General features: G+C 38.1%; 1 protein-coding gene across 19 annotated transcripts in view; it reads right to left on the reverse strand.

Moving 5' to 3' along the window:
• GPHN (gephyrin) overlaps positions 1-23,663 on the reverse strand; it is a 292,089-nt gene that overhangs the window by 14,188 nt on the left and 254,238 nt on the right. For 10 of the 19 annotated variants that reach the window (XM_054826339.1, XM_054826338.1, XM_054826348.1 and 7 more), the window contains 5 exons: positions 20,753-20,872; positions 16,438-16,496; positions 16,059-16,212; positions 15,261-15,382; positions 6,018-6,089 (listed from right to left, as the gene is read on the reverse strand). In XM_054826339.1, the coding sequence (XP_054682314.1) occupies positions 6,018-6,089; positions 15,261-15,382; positions 16,059-16,212; positions 16,438-16,496; positions 20,753-20,872 (527 nt within the window). The remainder of the gene's footprint in view (positions 1-6,017; positions 6,090-15,260; positions 15,383-16,058; positions 16,213-16,437; positions 16,497-20,752; positions 20,873-23,663) is intronic. The other 9 variants (XM_054826351.1, XM_054826349.1, XM_054826346.1 and 6 more) reach the window with 1 other exon arrangement.

The following is a 23,663-nucleotide window of genomic DNA, read 5'->3' on the forward strand; positions in this document are numbered from 1 at the left end:
AGAAGCTATATTTTGAAGCCCTGGCCATTGCTAGGGGCAGGATACTGGATTAGCTAGACTAACGGTCTAATTTACTACGATAAATCCTTTAAAATGTATTGTGAAAGTGCTATTCTTGGATTTTTTTCCTTCATGGACAGAACTGTAACAGGTGCTGAAATATAATGGTAAATACCTTAATCAATGTAAAATAGATTTTGATGGGAAGTCTCATTTCCAGATGGCAAAACTATTCTGTTTCATTTGGTGATTTTCAAAGTCAGAGTGACATTGTGCACAAGAAAGGAATGTGCTTTTCTAACATGCTGCAACTGATTAAAAAAATTATACTCTCTGTATGTTTCAGATCACATCCCACCATCTTCTGTAAATGCAACTAAGAAAATCTGTTCTATAAGGATTACAGTTTACGAAACTATTCATATAGGTAAGTAAGCACAAATCCAAACTTTCTCTCAACAATAGAAATCTCCATCTACCGCAGATTGTGTCTGCACAAATATTATGTATATCACACATACATTTATGAAGTTGCAGACATAATTATTGCATAAAGAATCCATGTACTTTTAAGTATATCTTTATATGCTCTGCTAATTTTGCCAGTCGGATAAACAGAGTACCTGCTTTACTACTTCAATTTCCTGACCCTCTTTATTCCGTTTTATGGAACAGAATAAGCAGTACAATCTGGAAATTAGTTGGAAGGTATATCTGCTGTACAGTGGCAGCAGCATGCGTAGAATCCAGTAAGGAGATGCGTGACATTGCAGTTGACATGCCACTTGATTTCCTTAATTTGACGAGAGGGCTTGCAGGATGGCAGTATACCAGAATAGGAACACCTTCTGGATTCATGAAAAATTCTGGTTATCAAAGCTAGTTTGTGGAAAACTGTTAATGCAGCACTTCATTACTGAGCTGTCTTTGAACTGAAAAGATACACAGGAGCTTAAGAGCTTGAACAAGAAAATGATGCAAGCCTCATTAAAATAGACATCAGCTATGTAGAATATTTGTGCCTTTATCTCTCTCTCTCAAAAAAAAGCTACAGTACAGTCAAGACCAAAGAATTCTCTATGTTTTAAGTGCCATTCTGAAGTACCCTAAATTACAGGGTAATTTTCTCTTTCAAATAGAAATCAACGTCTGTTAATTCACTTCTGTTGATCCTATTGTTGTGCTTCACTGTCATTAATTATAAATCTGTCAGCCTTTTCTGTGATACAACCCTTAACACCAGCAGTTTAATACATGCAATTAAACTGCTCAGTTTTATAATTTAATTTAGAAAACAAATAACAACAAATGGTGATCTGCATCACCTACCACTCTGCAGTAAAATGAGTTATCCCTGTAAAATCGAAATTATCAAGCTGTTGTCACAGTACAAAATCCATAGTTCATTACTAATTTCCAGGACCATTTCCACCAAGTTCTCTGCCACAGTATTCTCATTTATTCAAGTTAACCTCATTACCTGACAGTCTTTTCCAGTCCTTGCTGTTCATTGCCATATAGAGCTACTACTGTTGGGTGACATAGAAACCCTTGTGATTGTTGTACTCTTCTACGCATCAGCCCAGGCATTTATAAACCCAGGTCTTCTGGAAACCTGTACTTGCAAAATTTGTGCATGCAAACCATCACAGTTAGCACCTTAAACCTGCGTGCTTTACAGATGTATTGGACACAGATACAGGAGGATATGCATGCACCGTAACGCACCAGATGCATGCAGAAGTGTCTGTTGTGAGTACAAAAGCAGAGCTGGGTAACTGTTCTTGCCTACTGTTTTACTTTATTTGAAAGCATCTCAAGTATTTCAGTTACATGCTGAAATAATTAACCCTTCAGACATGATTCCTCACAGATTCAGAGGAGCTACAGATTCCTGGACACATAGTGAAAACTGAAGTGCTAGCAGTGATCCTACACCAATCACACTAAAGACCAAAGTAGACCAGCTGCTGCTCTAAACTGCAGCAGTTGACTGTAAATGTCAAAAGGCTATGTGCCTGAGTTTAGCACATTCTGGCCATGCCAACCAAACTGGGAAGAGTGGTTTGTGCTAGTTTTGCATTTATGAGGTCTCTTTTCTGCTAAGCAGATCTCCCAGAAGAAGAAAAGATTTAACTAAGGTACAAGGGCCTGCCGGAAATTCCCCTTGTATGCAAAGATCCCAATCAAGCTTCTAGTTCTACGACAGAACAAAAGAAGAAACACCTGCAAAGCAACAAAGAATTTACTGAAGTAAAACTTTCATCAAAAAACCAAGAGACTGTACTTATTGTACTCAGACAGAGATCTCATCAAGCTCAATGACATTTCTGTTTGAGGAAAGATGGGATATGGATTTGATCCTTTATGATTAACTCTCATTTTTCTTCTTGTGCTCATTCAGTTGAGGTGACAGATTTCAAAATGAATGCAGCTAGGCATAAAGACAAAGTCTGTCACCCACTTCTCACCCCATGGCCAAGAGGAATATTTTGCATATCAGTAATTTGCAGGATGCAGAATAGTGAAGAGATGCCATATTAGGTTTAGCCAACTAAACCCCAACTTCTGTAGAATGTAATATTGAATGTAATTTGATGAATGTATTTCAATGTATTTCAATGAATGTAATTCAATGAATGAATATTTGAATGTAATAGGAATTCTGTGGTTTGACTAGTATGGTTTTCTAAAGCAGAAGAAGATCCGATTTTGATGATGTATATAGGAACATATGGGCGCTCTTCTGAAGCGGTATTTGTTTCAAAATTCTCCAGTGTATTTCATCATGTTCTCATAATGTTTCTTCCTTCTACCTTCTGTGGTATTTCCCTGGATCACTTTGAACAGATGCACTATGTTTTCTGTAAGAATATAGGCCAGCTTCTGAGGAAAGCTGGAATAATTACAGTAGCTTTTGGCTTGTTCAACATGACTATGTAAGTTTTGTCTATCTGATAGCAACATAAAAGAACCTGTCTTTGTTACTTTTTGCCGCTCCTTTAATTGATGCTGCTGCAAATAAGAACGCTATTTTGCAGAGTATTCTTTTTCATGTTACATTTATGAGCTCAAAGAGACACTGATTAGAGGTCTTCAACTCTTTTGCTGAAGTTACCATGCGATCTGCCTAATGCCTTCAACTTTTTCTCTGTATCTGGATAATAACATATTTTACTTGACTGTTTTCCTGAACTGTTTCAGAAGACTCCTGCTAATATATATACCAGAATGACAGAAGACCAGAGAGGTCAGAAAGAGATGGCCACAGGAGTGCAACAGGATAAGGTCCCATGTTGTAAAAGCCAGGTGTTTACATACTACGGAGCACATTCCTACATGAAGGCATTACATTATTGATGGTTGGGTCTTGTATCGCATTTTTGTCTGCTGCTTGTCCATCTGTAAGCATTTGCTTGTGAATTGTAGTGACTTTTTGCACTGATTCTGAAAGAACAGGACCAAAGCTTTGATAACAATTGTCTTCAGGTGCTGTGCGATATTAACACGTGAGCACTTTATCCATTCCAAATCCAGGCTAGCGTGTGTCTACTGAATGCAAGAAGAAGCTTGAGAACAGCTGGTTTTCCATTAATTAATAAATTATCCCTGAGTATTTTACTGGCTAAGGACAATGAACCTTATCCCAATACTTACCAGAAATCCATTAGTTTTTCCAAGAAGTTGGATGGGATTTCACTGGTAAAGATAATAGCTTCTATTTTCTCTTCCTTCTTATGAAGGAAGTGAATCTAAATGGATTCACTGAAAAGTTTTTACTTTTGGAGTGGCAAATATTCAACAGTTGTAGCTGGGTTGAAATAATATGACTGAAGATTACACCACACAATAAAATAATCAATGCCAAAGACATTGCTCATCAGTGAAGATGATGGTGCACTTGTGAGTCTGAGGGTAAACATGGTTCTGCAGTTATTTCTTTCAGAGCACTCATGAAATATGACAACTGGCTTATACTGACATAACTGAAAGTAAAATATTATGATTGATGTAATTAGTGCCAGTTGCTTATATAAAGCAAATAGTTATACAGAATCTGACACATGGTGACATAGTATTGTTATGACAAAATTTCTTACCTTTTCATTTTCATTTAGCTTCAATTTTAAATAAGTAAATTTTAAATAAATTGTAAGTGAATTTTAAGTAAATTAATCCCCCCTGTAAACTGGTGTAACTGCTATTGAACTGCAGTATGGATGCCTCTATGACAGATAGAAATGCAGTCCCTAAAGGCAATGCCTCAGAATGAAGGTTTTCACTGTAAAGCTCCACCTTTTACAGAATCATAACTTAGTCCCTTGGAAAAATGTCTGTCTCCAGAAGAAAAATGACTGGGAAGCCACAGGTCAGAGATGATACAAAAAGGCCTTTTAAAATTCCCTGTCATCATCTTAAAACAAATAGTTATTTTTTAGAAGATGTCAAAGGAAATATGACATTGATTTTTGTTTACTAAAACATAATAGAAATTCTCCAAGAAAAGTAAACTACAGTTTGTTAGAAATAAGTGAAGAGAAGGAACAGAGAAACTTATCCTGTTTGAGACCAGCAGGCCAGCTGTTTTGACAGCTGTTAGTCAATGGAAGGAACTAGAACTTCATTTGCCTCTATAATACTGGACTATATTCCTTCAAGCACAAAGACGCATTTTCTCCTGCTCTGGGAGCAGAAGCATTTTCTTATTGCTCATGCTTTGGGTGGCAAGGCTTTATTCTAGGTGCTGTTTTTTTGTCGATGGTTGCCCCAGCACTGCTTAGAGGAGCCCAAAGGCTCATTTAATGTGTCCTCTAGATTTAGGCTGTTAGCAATATGTGAACCGACTTGTATGAGGTATTCCCAGTTGCTCACCTGCTAGTAGATTCTAGGTTCTAAGCAATTTCTGATAAAGCAAACAGTCTGTATCATGTTCTTCGCAATAATCTAAAATGTTTAAAAGAGGGTAGGTTCTTGTAAGCTAATTGCAGTTAAGTTTGTTTGGATGTGTAGAGTATAGCATAAGATTTTAGTGGGTCTCTTTAGTCAATTTAATCAAGAAAACCTAGATTTATGACAAGCTGGCTTGAGCATGAACAACCAATTACTAAACAAGAAATTTGAAGGCGAAGGATATGGCAGATTGATTCAGTAATGAGTAAGGAAAGTTGTTTTTCTAGTATGCAAAGAAAACATTAAGCTATAACTCAGTCCTCCAACCTTTTGTTATAAAAATAGGCCCATTAACCTCACTGGAGATCCTCACATGACTAAAGTTTTCAGGTACTAGCCTTCAATAGATTTTTCATTACTTTTCTGCCTATTTTTAATTTCTACAAGAATCAAACTATAGAAACTAATTTTTCTGTTTATTAATAGAGAAAATGACAGGTGGTTTACTCTCTGTTATCACTCCTGCTCCTTTGGCCTGTCTGTGATAGGATGTAAGTTCTGTAAATTAATCTATATTATTAAGTCATCCCCCTAAATAAGACCTCGTATATAATTGTACATGTATGTTGGAAAAAAAAGCATAGTGGATTGTTTAGAGATTTCATGAAGATTCCAGTTAGCCTGCTTTAGAGATGATCAGCATGGTAATGGAAAAACAAGTAAGCAGGTATCACTGAAGAGTCATAACAGTGACTTCCCTAGAGTTGTACTCCACTACTACCTTCAAGCAGGTTTCTTCCTAGTTTGCTCTGTTTTTAAAAGGGAAACACCTTGATGGATAAAGACGTTTGCTGCTACTGACGAGTAAAGTAAACATTCTTGGTATTAACAGAATTTTAATTTTAGCAACATCGTGGAGCCATGTATGTCTACAGTGCACTGGTGCATAAGAACTTAACTGACAAGGCAGCGTTATTTAATGGCCAGAATAAAACACCATTTGCTTTTGTACAGCAACCATTGGTAGAATCCGTGCTCCAAGCTCTGCACTGACAGACACCTAGTCAAGCCTGCCTGTGAGCATGCATGTGCCTCAACGTCCCAAGTGTTTTAAAAACAGTGCTCACCAATCTGGTAGGCCTGTCTCCGCAGTGTTCTGGAAGCTCTGTGTCCCTTCTTCTTTAACAACATCTGGCTTCCTGAGGGTAAAGGAAGCAGAAGGGGTATAATAAAGAGCCAGGGAAGGAGAGAGGCTCCTGGGGTGAAAGGGATGCTCTGTGCCCTGCTGTGTCCCCCATGGTGGCTCTGAATATTCAAAATCATCATGGTAAATGCCTCCTCTCTGCAAGGACAGCCAACAGGAGAGAGAGGGAGTGCACGGGAACACCTTTCTGTTATAGTTGGGACAGGCTTCTCACAAGGATGAAGAGTGAAGTTATGGAAGGATTTAGGCTCAACTGGGAATGCCAACAATGCACAGTTCATCTTTCCTTGCAGTCTATGGAGGAACTTCTTTACTCTTGACTTCCAGACAAAGCAAAATGAAGTGTTAAACACCTTTCAGAAAGAGGACCACGGATAATGGGAAAACATTTGGAGATGGGCCCCACTGAAACATTTTTACTCACACTTCATAGCTTCTTATTCAGGGAGTGGGTCTCAAGGCATATTAAATGTCACCTTCTTGACTACAAGGGGGGAAAGGGCTGTATTTATCCTATTTTTATATCTCCATAGTCAATAAAGATGCCACTTCATTCATGAGAAGCTTCATATCCAGTTACCTTGCTCCAAGAGGTAGGATTAGAAAAATATGTCCAAAACTGAGAAATTTACTGCTATCAGGACCTTATTTAAAACAATTAATGTTTTGCTATAAATTCCTATTTTATGAAGACAGCACTTCCTTTTACATATACTTCTTCCAAGTCAGTTTCCTGGGAAGAAATAATTTTTAGATAGTGTCCTTTCCAACAGAAATATGAAATAAGCTGAAATCTGTGTTTTTATACTCTTAAATGTACGAAAATTAAATGTAAAATGTAAAAAAACTTCATTTGACACGAAGATTTATAAATGTCTTTTAAGAAAACTAAAATAAGATGCTCCAGATTGAAATGCACCAGGTCATGAATCGTCACTGCAAAACTCTTGACCCCTTTCTTCTTTTCAGCAGCTGGACTGTTAAGAAAACCAAAGTCAACCTCCTTCCCCAGTCCCCAGTGCAGGCTCAGCTGATCCTGCACATAGCAGCTGCAGTCTATCATTTCAAAGATCACTTCTGGGCACACACAGATCCTGTCTGACTGAGGAGCGAGAGGAGAAGGCTGGGCCAGTGCGCCTGCACTACTGTTAGTTACACTGTTATGCATGCACACAGACGCTGCTAACGTGAAATCTAAAATCCTCTTTATCGCCTTGTAAATCCATGCCTCGTTCCTCCTCACAGGTCATCACAGAAAGGATCTGTCAGATCAGATGCGTACTAATGTTGTTTGGAAGTCATGGAAAAATATTAAAACTATTCAGGTTATAAGTTTAGATGTCCATTTCTTTCTGACAGTTTTCCCAAGATAGCCATTTCCTAAAATGGCTTTGGTCCCTCATTTGTTCTTCTATTCATTGCCAGAGAACAAAGTCAGTCTTTGTTTCTTGAAATAGGGTCACTGTGTCAGGAAGTGACATACAAAAGACTTTCAGATGTTATAAGTGATCCCAGCTTCTGGTTTACTCATCAACATTATGGACAGCAGTCGCAAAAATCAAGAACTTTTTCCAGCAAGGTGCTACGTTCTAAGAGTACTCTTACTCTTACGATGTTGTTCTTGAAGAAGGCAGACTGAAACTACAGATGTTTCTAAAGGATATGATGAATTAAACAGAGCTAAGGAAATCAAAAGCATCTGGTCGAAATTTCCAGAAAATTTGAAATTCATTTGAGTATTACATATTAAAATAGCCAAAGTTCTGATTGGCATTCTGTCTTGATAGATCACCATTCCTGTGTTATTTCTCCTGGTACCGGCTTTCTGAGTTTGTGCTTCTACTACATATTGTCCATTAGTATAACATGAAAATTCATTTAATTCTCTGAAATAAGAGCTAAGAGATTATTTGTGACCAGGAGAAATAATGTTGATAATTTTGTCTGATTTGGTATTTAATATAGTCTGGGAACCTCCCTGAACCTGCTTCTGTTTGAACTGTAGATCACATTTAAATAAATATCCCATATTGCTTTAAAATGAGTATCTATCAAAACATTTGATATAGCTTTCTAATGACAATTACTTTCCCTGTTAAAATTACACTTTATTTACAGTCTGAATTAGTCTAACTTTAATATCTAGTCATTGCTGCTGAAATAGAAGTTTATTCCCCATGTGGCTCAGTATTATTGGAATGTAATCAAGTCATTTTGTAAGAATATCTTTGTTGAACTAAACAGCCTGAGTTCTGATACTGTCCATCTTTCAACCACTTAAAATAAATAATGGTTCTCCTCTGAATTCTATACAATATACTGCTGTCTTCTTGGGAATACAAAGGTAAGGTCAAAAATAACCTTCTAATTCTACATGAGATTTAGCTCTTTATACATATGCTATGATTTGTATTTAGCAGATTACTCGCTATGATTCTCAAATCTTCTCCTAAATATTTACTTCTCCAGATATAATCCTCCATCCTGTAAATTTTACTTACATTCTTTAGTCCTATATATATATAAATTCCTACTTGGCTGTATTAATAATATACTAATAATCAGTTTTCTAAGTAAGTGATTCATATCACTGACACAGTGACCCATCTTCAACATTCACCACTTCTTTGACCTTTCTGTATCTACTGCCTTTATTAATTTTAATTATTTTCTTCTAGGGTATTAATAGTAACATTTCAATCCTCAAAAATTTCTCAGTGACTTGGGAACCCAAATTCCTATATATGATCTAGATATTACGGAGGCTGAAGGTCACTTAAGTGAATGATATTTTGGCTACTAGAGGCTGAAGTTCTCTTGTAAACAGAACTTATGTCTCCAAGTATTTTTTTAAATTTTAACATATGTGTCAAAAAGGGACTAGAGTGTTTTTTATTTCCCTGCAACAAATACAGTTACAGATTCCCTCTGTTTTCAAATACAGGAGGATTTTCACAGTATTCTGTCCTCTTTATTATTTGCTCTTTAGTGTCATGTTCTACTGGGCTGTGATTCTACAAATGCTAATTTAGGAAGAAGTCCATGCTTGCGTTGAGGACAATTGTAAGAATGACACACTGTTGTGCATTAGCTTTGCACCTGTCACCTCTACAGCATGAAATTTTATTACCTGTCACACTATGCAGTTTCCTACTGGTACAGAAAACCCCTTGGGACTTGCACTGCCCTGTTTCACAAGTTCTTTTTTTCACCTCTGTTTTGCCTCAGATGTTTCCTTGTGTTTTCTGAATATGTGCATTAGATGAGATGACTTGTCACATATGACAACTTATCTGAAGTTTGCCCTAATGAGTATCAAGAGTTGTGGCAGATATTAAACAGTTCTGCTTGAAAAGGAGAATATTCTTCTTGACAGGGCACAATCAAAGAGAGGACCTCCGTATCTGAATCACCTTCAAACTGTTACCCAGTGTCCCTGGATTCATTAGGCTATGATCACACTTTATACCACTGTCATTCTTCGAGGAGATCTAGAACTGAAGTCACTGTAGCAAAAACTAATATCGTGACATTTGATTTAAGGCCTTTTCTCTAACAAGCCTTTTCTTGCAGTCATTTGTTAAACGATACTACTACTACTACTACTACTATTAATTCTGCTCACAGTATATTTGATTGTACCCAAGCTGGACATTAAAATGGTGCAGGGAGAGGCTAGGATTCTGTGGCTAAATTCTGCCTATAACTCATATTCTAACTCATATGATGATATATGTCAAGTTGATATTGCATGAGAAATTTTAGAGTCGGAGCAGTTTCCCTGCTCTTCTTCCTCCACTCCAGATGTTCCATCTGAATTATAATACTAGTAATTACATGCAACCCACACAAGTACAAAAGATTTAAACCTCTTTTTGGATGGCAAACATAAAATTCAAGCAGACAAAATCCTTGAATGAGATCTTAGTATCTCTTCCAAAATATGAAGGGACTCTTTCAAAGCCTTTATTTTAGGGAAATCATACAGTAATGCTGTTACAATAGTAAGGGTGATTTTTAATGGGTTTACCTGTCACTTAGGAGCTTTATGTCAAACAATATGTCATAAAAGAGAGTTATATAAATGTGAAATTAATCACTTCTATCTAATGTAGAAAAACTCTCATATACTGCCAATTTTAAAATTGTTCTGATAATTTTTTAAAGCAACCAAGCAGATAATGTGAATTTCTTAAATTTTTCTCCTCAGGAGAAATTCTTTCTCTCTCCACTGTGAAATTACAGGCTCATAAATGAAAATGCAGCTGCAAGCAGCTAATGTTATACATGTCTCTAAGAAAAATGATAAGGGAATCAGAAAATAGGCAGACAAATGCAGAGGAGAAAATGCACTCCTGTAAACAAAGGTAAAAACAGAGGAAATTGAATTAACTACATACGTGATGAAAATTCTTTAACAAGTTTAATAATAGAGTCTTTCACAGAAGGAAAACTGTCAAAATGGAAGATGGCATTCTAAAATAGAGGTCCATGCTATAGCAAATTTTGCTAGGGCTAAACTTTACAGCTTTAAATAGACAGTGGATACAAAGAACAAGACAAATGAAATAATCAGACACAAAAATATCCTGATAATTAAGTTAATAGAGTTCTACAGATCAGATCAGAGACCTAACTCTTGTTTTTATCAATGGTTTCCAAAGAACCAAGGAATTTCATAGATTATAAGCAAAGAAAATGAGAACAGAAGCCTTTTTAATTTGGTCTTGTTATATAAGACAACACTCAAAAGTCCATTGGAATACCAGTTTTAACTGGCCAGTTCTTTTTACAATTTTTTAGCAAGTGATTCTGTGATTCAGACAAAGATGTAAGACACAACAGTAAGAACAACATCGGAAGGGTTCTGCCTTTTTTTGGTTTCGCATTTGTTTCTTGTGTTTGGAGTAGTTCTGGAAACAGAATATCTTCCATTTCCACCCAGAGATGTGTGCTTTTCAAACAGCTTGGTTTTTACGTGCTAAGAACACAAATAGAGAAAATCTTGGCTTTGAGCCAGACATAACTTCAGTCGTATCGCATTTTCCAGGTTTGTTCTTTTCTCTTATTGCTTACTTTTAGGATTTTAACTGCAGATTTTATCTATGTCTTTTGGACTTGCTGGTTTTCATTGTGAATACTGAGTCATGTATACAATTTATGAGAATGGAAACAAACAATGACAATCTCTCAAATTGTTAAAATGCTCCAAAAAGAAATAAAATATTGGTTTCAATTGAAAATACAGATATAGGCTAAGTGAGACCTGAGTGGCCAGTTCAAAACGTAACTTCACATATGATTAATATGCAAAGGCATTTTTAAAGTGCTCCTAACTACTCTGCAGACAGTCACAGACGTTCCACGTGCTTCCCCATCCTTTGACATTCTCTGTTGGAATGTGTTTACGTGTATCACAGTCCTGGGCTTTGAAGCATCTGGACAAGCTATTTTCTTACCTAAACACCTCTGAGTGACATATATGCTGAAATGAAATACAGGAATACTTACCTCTAAGCTTGCCTTTGCAAATACTATTCTAAAACAATCTTCATGCCTGAATATTAGCTCTGTAAATATGACTGACAGAATTTCCATGCTTGTTAAAAAACTTGACCCGTTACAGCAATAGTAATACTCAACTGTGCTCCCTATTAGCTGCTCTCTCAAACTCCATTCCATGCTTATGGTATATAGCAAGTGACACTCCCAATAAAATGCAGTAAAAATTTACTCAATGTAAAATGTATAAACAAAGAGAAGTAGGGGAAAAAAAGAATATAAACCCCGAATGTGAAATACGGGAAGGGAGAAATACGTTACAGCGGTACCTATGAAGAAAAAAAAAATCACAAGTTTTTCATTTTCCTTTTTGAAAAGTATTGTTTGCCAGTATTTTCACTATATCTGTAGGTATTGCAGCCATATAAAATCTTTCTCTTCTTCACTCTCTAGATACATATTATACATACAAAATAAACTGCACATATACATGAGCACACACAAACACACATAATCTATGGTTTAACTCCAGTAAACCATATAACAGACACTGAAGGCTTGTTCATCTTTTCTGTAAACATGCTAACTAAAACATCAAAATGGTACCCTTTGTAAGATCTCTCTGATAAGTCTCTTGCATTTGTTCAAGTGCCATGGTACTCCATCAAATCAGTCATGTTAGTCCGAAAGATATATACTAAAATATCCGTACGGGCAACATTCTCTTAGTAGCTTTATTACATAATGAAATAAAACCATACTTATTCTCAAACTAATTTACATAATCAGATTTTCCCTTTGACTGAAACAGAACTGCAGACGCATTTTGTTGTAAATATATGGATTGGGCATGTGAGTGTGGGAAGGACAGCAGAAGACTTGCTAAGACAGAATCCTGGTAACAGGTGGGTGAGATTCTTGGCTAAGTCAACGGTACTGAATTATTCTTTCAAAACTTACTGTGAAGTACAAAATCACTTTACAATTGGAGGCTCATTATTTCTATTCTATGAACTAAAGTAACTAACTCTGCAGAAATGACTCCCCAAGCATGAAACCAAAAGTTTAAAAAGAACTCTTATTACTTTTGCCAAGGTAATACTATCTCAAGACACAGGGAACATTTTAATAGCGAGGATTCAAAGGTATCAACCTCTCTCATAACTGAAAGCAAAGCTGCAGACACTTGTCTGCCTTCGACTGAGACATATGTTTGTCTGGTTTACAGCTAGCATCCAGCAAGTAAAAAAGGGTCACAAAACATATTTGTAAAAAATACAGAAAAGTAAAATGTAGAAAAGGGCCTTAAATGTCACTGGACACTGGTGCTGGAATGCATCCAAAGAAGGGTTACAAAGCTGGTGAAGGGTCTAGAGAACAAGTCCTCTGAGGAGCAGCTGAGGGAACTGGGGTTGTTTAGTCTGGAGAAAAGGAGGCTGAGGGGAGACCTTATCGCTCTCTACAACTACTCAAAAGGAGATCGAAGCGAGGAGGGTGTCTGTCTCTTCTCTCAAGTAACAGGTGATAGGACGAGAGAAAATGGCCTCAAGTTGCACCAGGGGAGGTTTAGATTGGATATTAGGAAAAATTTCTTTGCTTGTCAAGCACTGGAACAGGCTGCCCAGGGAAGTGGTTGAGTCACCATCCCTGGAGTATTTAAAAGACGTGTAGATGTGGTGCTTAGGGACATGGTTTAGTTGTGGACTTGGCAGTGCTAGGTTAACGGTTGGACTTGATGATCTTAAAGGTCTTTTCCAACCTCAGTGATTCTATGATTCTAAAATTGTTTGCTATTTATTACTAAGAGCTTTCAAGATTAATTATCTTCACAGATGCTCCATGCCTAGGAGGTCACAGAAAAAATTCCTGAAGACAATGGAGTACATAGCTATAGTTTTGCACAATGACCTTGAGTTAAGCTCTCCATTTGATGGTGGTGAGACTATACCTATTTGATTAGGACAAGGCCATAAAGAACAAACAAACTTTACATTCTTATTTTGCTAGACGGGCTACCAGAAAGACATTCAGGGAAAGCATCTTTTCCATTGGATTAACCCACTGTTAATGACTGTATGTAAGTTGATGTTGACAGTAATGTTGATGACAGTAGCAGTAACTTTTAGTCATGCAGGTGGCAAAAAGTTCCACCTCCAATATTTTGTTGGAGAAAAACACTGCCAACCCTTCTTTTAATAGTGATGACTCTCAGGAGCTGACAGTGTTTTTGTGACTGTTTTCTCTTTTCTCAGATACATAAATCTAGAACCTGATCTCTGGATATAATAGTTTTATTTGAAAACTTCACTACCTATGTTTTAAAGTCTAAAAAGGTCCTTATACAAAACACTCTAGACATCCTGGACATTTAGATACTACTCCTGGAAAGAACAGTCTCATGAGTTTAGACTGCTTGCATGAAATCTCCACCTGAAACTGGAAGCATTCATAGGCAGGAGGTTTTTTATATTTATTGCTATTTGGAAAAGCAATGGAGTTTTGCCAGGTTAGAGAAGCAAAAAGGATGCCTGGATGCAGTGAGAGTATCCAGAAGGGTTTGCTTTCCCTAAGATCACCACAACTGCTGCGGTTGCTGCGTGTCACATTCCCTGTATGAATACTTCAAATAAGACTGCATTTTCCGGAGCCACCATTCAGGTTGGTTTACATATTGTCAAACCACGCAGTGGTTGGCCCAATCATGTACTTTCTGTCAAGCTAGTGATCTTTTGTATTGAATCCTGCACTAGGAAAGACTGGTTTTGAAATGAGCTGTTCCCTAGAGGTAACCTCGTCTCCCTGCTTGGGAATTTTGTCATCAATCAATGTGAAATGTGGGTGCTGAAATTCACTATTTCCTTTTTTTTTTTTTCTTTCTGATCTGTCCTCACTTTTAACTACTCACAAGGAATAGCCCTCCTCTCAAACAGGTGAAGGTGAACCTGAACAACTCCCTATCAAACCAAGTCTGTTGGTTGGATACCCAAAATGAGAAACAAGAAAGCCTGTTCAGAGCCTTTGAGGCTCAATAAATTGAGGAAACACGTTATGCTGAGAAACCCAAGCCATGGATGACAGGCACTGCACAGTCTTGCAAAGGACAAAAGACTGAACACTTCAATCATTTATCCTAGAGCTCTCAGCAGGAGATGTGACTTCACTACCGCTGGGAAACAAGGAGCAATCACCGTCAGATGGATAGAAAGACTGATCACAGGGTACTACTCTCTGGCAATCAAAGTAGAGAGACCAGTAAAGGAATAAAAAATTTGATTCTTTTAAATTCTTTGACATATTTCTGGAAATGTTGAGCAACTCTGAGAGAAACTTTCCTTCTACCCTTATTGGATCAAAAAAAGTATAGTTGCTGTAGAATTGTCTCCTCTTACATGTATTAAGTATGGTGCCTGTGATGATACTGCAGCAATAAATTCAATTTGCAGCAGTAACAGGTGCTTCAACAAACAAAAGGCAAAACAAGATTAACACCAATCAATAAAAATGTTGTCAAATGGTTCCTCTTAATATCAGAAGACTTATTTATTTCTCTAATGAAAAGGGTAAAATATATCTTCTTCTGTCACAATACTGTCTTTTTTCCATGGATGCCATAGGTGCACCGCATGAATATGAAGTGACATCTTTACTAACATGTGGTACTTACTTATCTCCCACAATTCCCAAGTTGATTGTTGGATAGCCGTGTTCTTGGATTGTAGCTAGGAGAGTTGAACGGTTACTGTCCCGAATCTTTCCTGGCAAGAGGTCATCTTCAGGATTCAGTAGCTATAAAACCAGAAACACTCTCAGTCAGTCTCCTTGGAATACTGTGCCTTTACAAAAGTGAGAATTTTCTACTTTAGATTGGACATGATATTCTTAGACATCTATCATAAAATATATGTGTAAAGCGATGTGGTGAATTTAAATTAATCAGATATGTAATGTGCTTGTTTAGTCCAATCCTCCATGTTGCTTAGTTTGTTTCTATTGGTTCATGTCTGCAAAACCTGCTTTCTCCTCATGAGTACCTGGCTTCTAATCTCAAAATGTTAGAAATGAAAACACAACTTTAAGTTTCCAAGTTATTGCTTCTATTTAAATTGTTTTAAAGGAACCTCACTGATGTTGCTAACCAGATTTAAAGGTATTAAAAGAAATTTTGAAGTTTATTGTCTACTTACCAATAACGGTGTTCTTTAAATACAACAATCTGTATTGGAATAACAGACGGAAGCTTAAATCTTGGGTCTTATATAATTTACTGTTTTGGATGAAAAGCTTTCTTTCAAGACAGTGGTATGGTAATTGCCTTACATGTGTTATGCATTTTGGAAATTAAACTGTCTATGTTACGAAATCTGGCAAGATTCTGTCCCAGCAAGGGGAAGTCACTATCCAAAAGACTGTCCTGAAGAAGATATAGTAATTCAGACCTTGATTCTAAACCTATTTTTCTTACCTCATTCCCTGTTGACATGACCGCAACGACTGGAAACTTGTTAACTTCTACTTCAGTGACTCCAACAGTTGCTAAGAGACCAATCTCAGACGGACCCATGTGGGTTCCTTTAGCCAGCACACATTCACCTCTTTTAATGTCATGTCCTATAGGTCTGAAAATCACAGCATAGAAAAAAAATGAAAGAAAACCAGAATGAGATTGAAAGTATCTTTCCTTGACTGGTCCTGCTCCAGGTGAGGAGTGTCCAGGGATGTTCATTAATCAGATTGTCAAAATGTCAGTACTACTTATGGTTTAAAAATGACTATAAAAATCACCAGCCCTTCTATTCCTTACTGAGATATTTTACTGTTTATAAAGTAGGCTGTTTACAGACCTGATATCTTGGCCTGGTCGAGCCTGCACCAGGATTCGAACCTCTAGTTCTTCAGTGCCCTACAAAACCAAGGAGATAAAATACGGTCAGCTGGGCTATTCAAAGACTAATCAGCTTTAATTTCTCAGAGGTCTACACAGCTTACAGTACTCATTACACTGAGACCTTATGGTTTAAGCATCATCACTGTTCTCCTGTAATACAATGTGTGCTAAAACTGAACAGCTTTACAAGAAATTCTCTCTTTGATGAGCTCACCAGGGAAAGACCAGCACTGAATACATAGTTTTACCTTCCTTTTTTAATGACCCCTGTGTTTATATATCTTTCCTATGTTATGTATGTCCCATGTTTGTCTGTTGATCTGGTATACCGAGTGGATTCTTTCTACTCCTCTCAGCCAACTTGATCTGCTTGAACAATTTTAAGGATGGCATCTCAAAAAGACCATTAGTCAGACAGACAACATGCCACGTCATCTGCAGAAAGGTGGGAAGATGCTATCTGCTCTAGCTGTTTCAGGATTTTCACGTAGATTCCTGTAGTGGAAAGTCCTTCTTCAGAGCTTTGTACAAATTGGAAAGAGGCTTATTCATCATGTTTATTTACTCTGAACAAGAGACAGTGGCCTGAAAAGTCTGACACCTACTTTAATATCTCCATTTACTTCTTCAGAATTTCAATGGTTTGGTCATTCATTTAATGCCAATAAATGGCACATGACCTATATTGTTAATATCTAATTTGTAAGCCCTGCAAGTGGGTTCATGATATAGACACTCAGCTTTGAGATAGTGCCAGCCCGTCAGTACCTCTAAATCTACACTTAGACTGGAACAGACTTTGTTTTTACATTATCATGGAGCGCTTCATACTTTAAGTACCTCAAAGTTATAAATCAGACACTAATATTACAAGACAAAGGCACGTCATTGTCATTTGGAATTTTTACAGGAATGATAGTGTTATATAGGACACTGGCACTTGTCTCTTTTCTTAAAGGTGATACGGACGGCATTTTCTGAGTTCAAACTAAGTGCTTTAAACTAAAAGCCCCAAAAGTTAAAGTTAGTGAACATGTTGATACAGATTGTGATTCTGTTTACCTACTGTGAAAATGGATACATTTAAACACCTGAAAACCAGGAAATGACTAATAAAAACAACCACCCTGAACAAACTGGTTTCTTACTTTATTACAGTATTTTCAAAATATGCTTTTAATGCAAATTCCGTTTCTTTTATACCTGCTCCTCTTGTGTAAGAGAAGAGACTATTATTGGCTGCTAGTGTCCAAAACAGCTGCGCTGGTGCCCACGATGTCCTTTTATCTCCCTTATCCCCATCTGAAGCTGTAAAAAACACTTTAGGCTTGTGATGAAAATCTGGGGCAACAGTTACTCTAAGAACTATTTTATTTTTATGACGCTCTGGGAATAGTTGCCCAGTCAGGAAGATTTGAATTTTCCGTAACATGTAAAGAGAGCTAGGAAGTTTCTAGGGAATCAAGAGGAGTGGCAATGATATATTTGAGTAATAGAAAAGGTCCTATTTAGGACCCCTGGATTAAGGGAAACAAGAAAAAAAAAAGGCTTTTGAGGAATTTAGCAACCCCAGGTTTGAAAAGCCCTGTGGAAAGTGTGACTGTGGACAACATGGTGATGTGCAGAGATTGTTATTTATGGAACTGATGGATATCCCGGAACACTTTAGGAATACAAGATAATTCAAGGTGGCTATAGGTAGGGCTTGCAGGGAGGCATTGCATTATGCTGCGAACATCTTCCATTTGGTGCGTATCAGGCAGCATTCTTCTTGCTGTGTATTAATGTATTTTCAACTATGTCTGAGTGTTTTATTCTGATGGTTGTTAACAGCCAGCATCCATACTGACATACTGATACTTGGTCTTGATGTAGGATCTAACTCTTGTTTTGGTTAACCACATTGGCCTCCTTTTTCCTACAAGGTGACATAAAAACTCACAATGAAAAGGGTGTAGAAATGTTTTTGCAAGGATCTTTCTCAATGATTATGCATTTGGCAAGCTGATGAGACTTTTTCTTCCTGCTAGATAGATGTAATTCCTTTCAGGCCTGTGACTCCTACAGTCATCTGGGGAATCTTTACTATGATATTTAAGTACTGCTAGCACAACTACAGGTCAAGGAGCTCCTTTAAAAAGTACTCTCTGTCTTTTCAGAAGAACTTTTTTCAGATGTTACAGATTTCATTTCAGTTAAATCACAGCCCTGAGGGAGTTCTTAACAGTAAAAAGAAAAATATTCTTGAAATATGTAGCCACCCAGGCATGAAAACGCAGAGAAAAATAACATATTAATTAAACTATTCTAATTATTTATGTACAGGACTAGCAGAGTGGCATATTCATGGACAAGTAGAAACTGAAGAGTTCTACCTCACACTTCTAGGCAGGAAAAGGAAGCTGAAGGTGGCTGACCATTCGCTAAGAAATTCAGAGTTTAAGCACATAGCCAAATAATCTATTCTCACATGCAGCAGACAACATGCACAGAGAAAGTGGAATCCAGGAAGACAGTAATCCAAAGAAGTAGAAAATAACAGGTTATCATTGCTCTGCAATGTGATAATCCTCTCACGATGAGGTGGGCAATGGCTACGGTAACTTGCTCAGTAAGGCTAGCGGAACAATTAACGAGCAGTGAAGGCAACGGTGTATTTTATGGGAAGATAATCTACACAAACATATCTGTAACCTCAAAATAGGACTCACTCAATAAATTCTGCTAGAAAGAAGGCCAGCCTAGACAGCTTGCTGAAAAAAAATGTATGCATTTACAGTAATAAGGCATGAGAAAGGATCATGAGAGAATGTTTCAGTTTTTGCTGTCTTCATCAGCTTTGAACACCAGAATCCATGTGCTTACAGCCCAGCTGCAATCGCAATGCTAGCATTGAGCTACGGCGAAGTGGAACAGCTTGTCAGAACAGCAGCAGAGGAGCAAAGGCTGATTTGAGCAGAGAACCATGCACACACTTCATTCCAGAACTGAACTTGGAAGTTGTGTCAGTAAGAGATGTATCTTCTTGACTTAAAATCTGTCAGATGATGGCAGACACAATGACAACGTCTTGAAATCACAGCTGGGTAAGTGAAGGTAATGATTCAGAAGGAATTCTCTGAACACAAAGGAAGTCTAAGATAGACTGTTTGGGATACAGTTGTCTACAGACAGCTCCTGTGCTGTTAAGACAACTGTTAGGACTTTGTTAAGACAACTGTGTGTACAGAATTAGTACTACAGTACTCATTTTTTTCTGTGGTATTTTGCAGCATCTGTAAGGTAAAGCACTAGTATGATTTATAGGTATGCTGGGAAATCTGTTCAAGCTGAACAGAGTTAAGACTATGTTCTGGGCAAATATGCACCTTATCCATTTCCTGGTTTTCAGAGCTCTTAAATTCAGTATTTTTCTCACTTCAAAGGAGCACAGAGGTCTATTGAAGAAACTTAGCTATGGTTTAAAAAATTTGGGTGGCACTTACTTCCTCTATTACATAATAAACCCTTTTTTTCTAAACATATGCATTTATTGTAAGATATGTGCACAAGACATTCTCCAAAATCCACCAAATTCACCTTTGCTGAAACGAGACCAACTCTGATAATACAGAACCATCTTCATAGCATGGTCCAAAACAATCCAAGCCATCCCATGGATTTTGCAGCACTTAAAACAGTTCACTTTCCCACAGAAAATCACATTCAGCTTTAATTATATTAGTGGTAATGCTGCACTGTGATACTTCAATGTATTATTCTGTGACCAATATGTATTTTAAGGAAACTTTTCCCCTTCTTACTTGGTGAGTTTAAGAGAACTTTTAAAGTCTCGTCTTGCTGTGTTTCAGGATGATCCTGAAATACAAGGAAGATTGCTCTACTGCTAAATGTGAACTCAGTAGAAAAGAAGGAAATATAATGTCTGATTGTCACTACTCTGTATCTTGAAAATGTGAATACCCTAGGCACTCAAACTGGGCTGTAGTTATGGATCTCCAGGAGACATTTGCCTTTCACTCAAATCATGCTCCCAAATACTTTGGTGTCAGCATTCAATAACTGTGATGAAAAGTCAATGTCAGGACAGGTAGGTCTGTGGTACTGTTACCACAGCCTGAAAAAGTGAGTAGAATTGCCACTAGGAACTGATGTGAAAATCTTCACACTTCTGAGATTAACAGAAGAGCTTTTCTGTAGGACTGTCATATTTACAGGATTGTATTTTCTGCTGCACACAAAAGAAAAACAAGTTTTAGCTTGTGACTCACATCATCTGATTCCCTGATGAGCTCTGTATCTTCCACTTGCACCACTGCATCAGCACCGCATGGAATTGGAGCACCGGTTGTAACGCGCATTACCTGACCAGGCATCACAGTCTGAGTTGGCTGAAAAATAAACAAAAAAAAGAATAATTTACTTTTGAAAAGAAAAATCTCAAACCATTTGAACTTAATGGAAAGTCTGACTACTAAAATTCTTATTTGTGGCATAACTCTTGATATACTGCTAGTGTTATCAACAGGCATAAACTCCAACATATTTAAAGATCATTAGGTCATTGCTTCAGATCTGGCTTTTTTTATATGGTCCCATATTAGGTGGCTTCAGATTTTCCCCCTTAGATTTCTATCACAAGAATAACTTTCACAAGAAGCAATATACTGATAGTCTGGTTGGCTCAGAAAAATAACTATATCTCAGAAATATAACAGTTAGATGGTGACCTTCTAGAAACTTGCATGAGCAAAAATCTAGTAGTTCTCTGTACATAAATGTTTTTGCAGAGTAGTCTGGTCCCCAGGGTTGAAATTGCTTTGCTTTGGTTTGGTTGGGTTTTTGTTCTGTTTTGTTTTACCAGCACACTATATGTGGAAAGCCATCAGCTTGTAAGTAAATTAACGTAACCATCTGCTTCATTTTTAAGCAGATTTCCTCATATTGAGACAGCTCAAGAGTAGTCCACACAGAAAATCTATCTTTGCGAGGGTCAATTTAGCAAAGCCTAAAATTGATACTATTCTACAATTATGTAAAGGCACAGTACTGACAAAGTTTCAGCAGAAACAATATAAAGAATAGAAAAATATCAGAACAACATGATAAAATAAACGACATGATTTTAATAAAATTTCTCATCAGGCAGCCTATTTTAATACACATTTTTCAAAATCCAGAGTAAAATTGTAATTTGACCATAAACATTTAAAAATAAATAAATAAAGGAAAAATCTTTCTAAAAGAAATGCAACTAAAAAAAAAAAAGCTGGTATGATGATTGAGATTTCATTGCTGGAATATGAGTGCTTGCTCCCTGCAGCACTTTAGTAAGCCCAACTAATTTACTAAATTTACTCTTATTAGTGAACATGTGCTACACACAGATCTACACAGCTGTGATCAGACCAACATACTCTGTGTCACACGTATAATTCATGTGCAGATTGACTCTATATTCCATATGCAGCACTGGAATATGTCCAGGACTTCTCAGACCGTGATTAACATGTATTTGATCGCAACCCACAGACCTGCAAGCAGTACTGCCCACGAGCTACTACCTGCTCCCACCCAGCAACCATCTACTCCATGACTTTTGCCAGGAGGATGTTAGGTGTCTGCAAACTCAGTGGCCAACGTTTCAGCTGCGCAAAGCTGTGTTTGCCTTGCCCATTCTTTTACTCCATTCCAGCACAGTCATAACCTCTAAAATGTGAGGATTACTTTGAAATGTGTCGTGGTGGGTTGACCCTGGCTGGGGGCTAGGTGCCCACCAGAGCCGCTCTATCACTCCCCCTCATTCACTAGACAGGGGAGAAAAGGTGTAACGAAAGGCTGGTGGGTGGAGATAAGGACAGGGAGAGATCACTCACTAATTATCGTCACAAGCAAAACAGACTGAACTTAGAGAGGGAATTCATCTAATTTATTACCAAGCAAAACAGAGCAGAGGAATGAGAAATAAAATCAAATCTTAAAACACCTCCCCCCCCGCCATCTTCCCGGGCTCAACTTCACTCCTGGCTTCAACCTCTGCCCCCCCCAGCGGCACAGGGGGACGGGGAATGGGGGTTACGGTCAGTTGATCACATGTTGTTTATGCCGCTCCTTCCTCCTCAGGGGGAGGACTCCCCTGCTCCAGCATGGGGTCCCTCCCATGGGAGACAGTCCTTCATGAACTGCTCCAACATGAGTCTCTCCCATGGGGTGCAGACCTTCAGGAGCAAACTGCTCTAGCGTGGGGTCCCCCATGGGGTCACAAGTCCTGCCAGCAAACCTGCCCTGGCGTGGGCTCCTCTCTCCATGGGGCCACAGGTCCTGCCAGGAGCTTGCTCCAGCGTGGGCTTCCCACGGGGCCACAGCCTCCTTCAGGTGCCTCCACCTGCTCCAGCATGGGGTCCTCCACGGGCTACAGGTGGAATCTCTACACCCCCTCATCCTTCCTCCATGGGCTGCAGGGGGACAGCCTGCTTCACCATGGTCTGCAGAGGAATCTCTGCTCCAGCACCTGGAGCACCTCCTGCCCCTCCTTCTTCACTGACCTGGGTGTCTGCAAAATTTTCTCACATCTTCTCACTTCTCTGTCCAGCTGCAAAAGCTCTCCCTAAGCTGTTTTTTTTCCCTTCTTAAATACGTTATCACACAGGCGCTGATGGGCTTGGCCTTGGCCAGCAGCGGGTCCGTCTTGGAGCCGGCTGGCATTGGCTCTGTCAGACACAGGGGGAGCTTCCAGCAGCTTCTCACAGAAGCCACCCCTGTAGCCCCCCCACTACCAAAACCTTGCCATGCAAACCCAATACATGTGCGTATTTCAAAGGTTCCTCACAGGGACAGGAGCCCTAGGGAGAGGCTGGAAATGGAACCCAGTTTATCACAGTAGCACAGTGACCTATGTATCCCAAGAAAAAACTGAGCCTGGAATCGATTGAATCCTTACCCTTTTCTAAGGGTAACAGAAATCTAACATCCTTTGACAAGAACATAAATAAAATGCTAAAATAAACTAAAAAAAAAAAATCACACTTGCCTTATGTCATGGTTAGTGTGTTCTTAGGGCAAGATTCATGTTATCCAAAAGTAGGTATCTAAACCAGATGACATAAAAATAATACTTTTTTTTTAAATGGTATTTATTTCTCACCACTGACTATGCAAGGAGCTGTGGATGAATAGCTGAGA

Source organism: Grus americana, chromosome 5, assembly GCF_028858705.1.
Source record: "Grus americana isolate bGruAme1 chromosome 5, bGruAme1.mat, whole genome shotgun sequence".
Taxonomy (NCBI): domain Eukaryota; kingdom Metazoa; phylum Chordata; class Aves; order Gruiformes; family Gruidae; genus Grus; species Grus americana.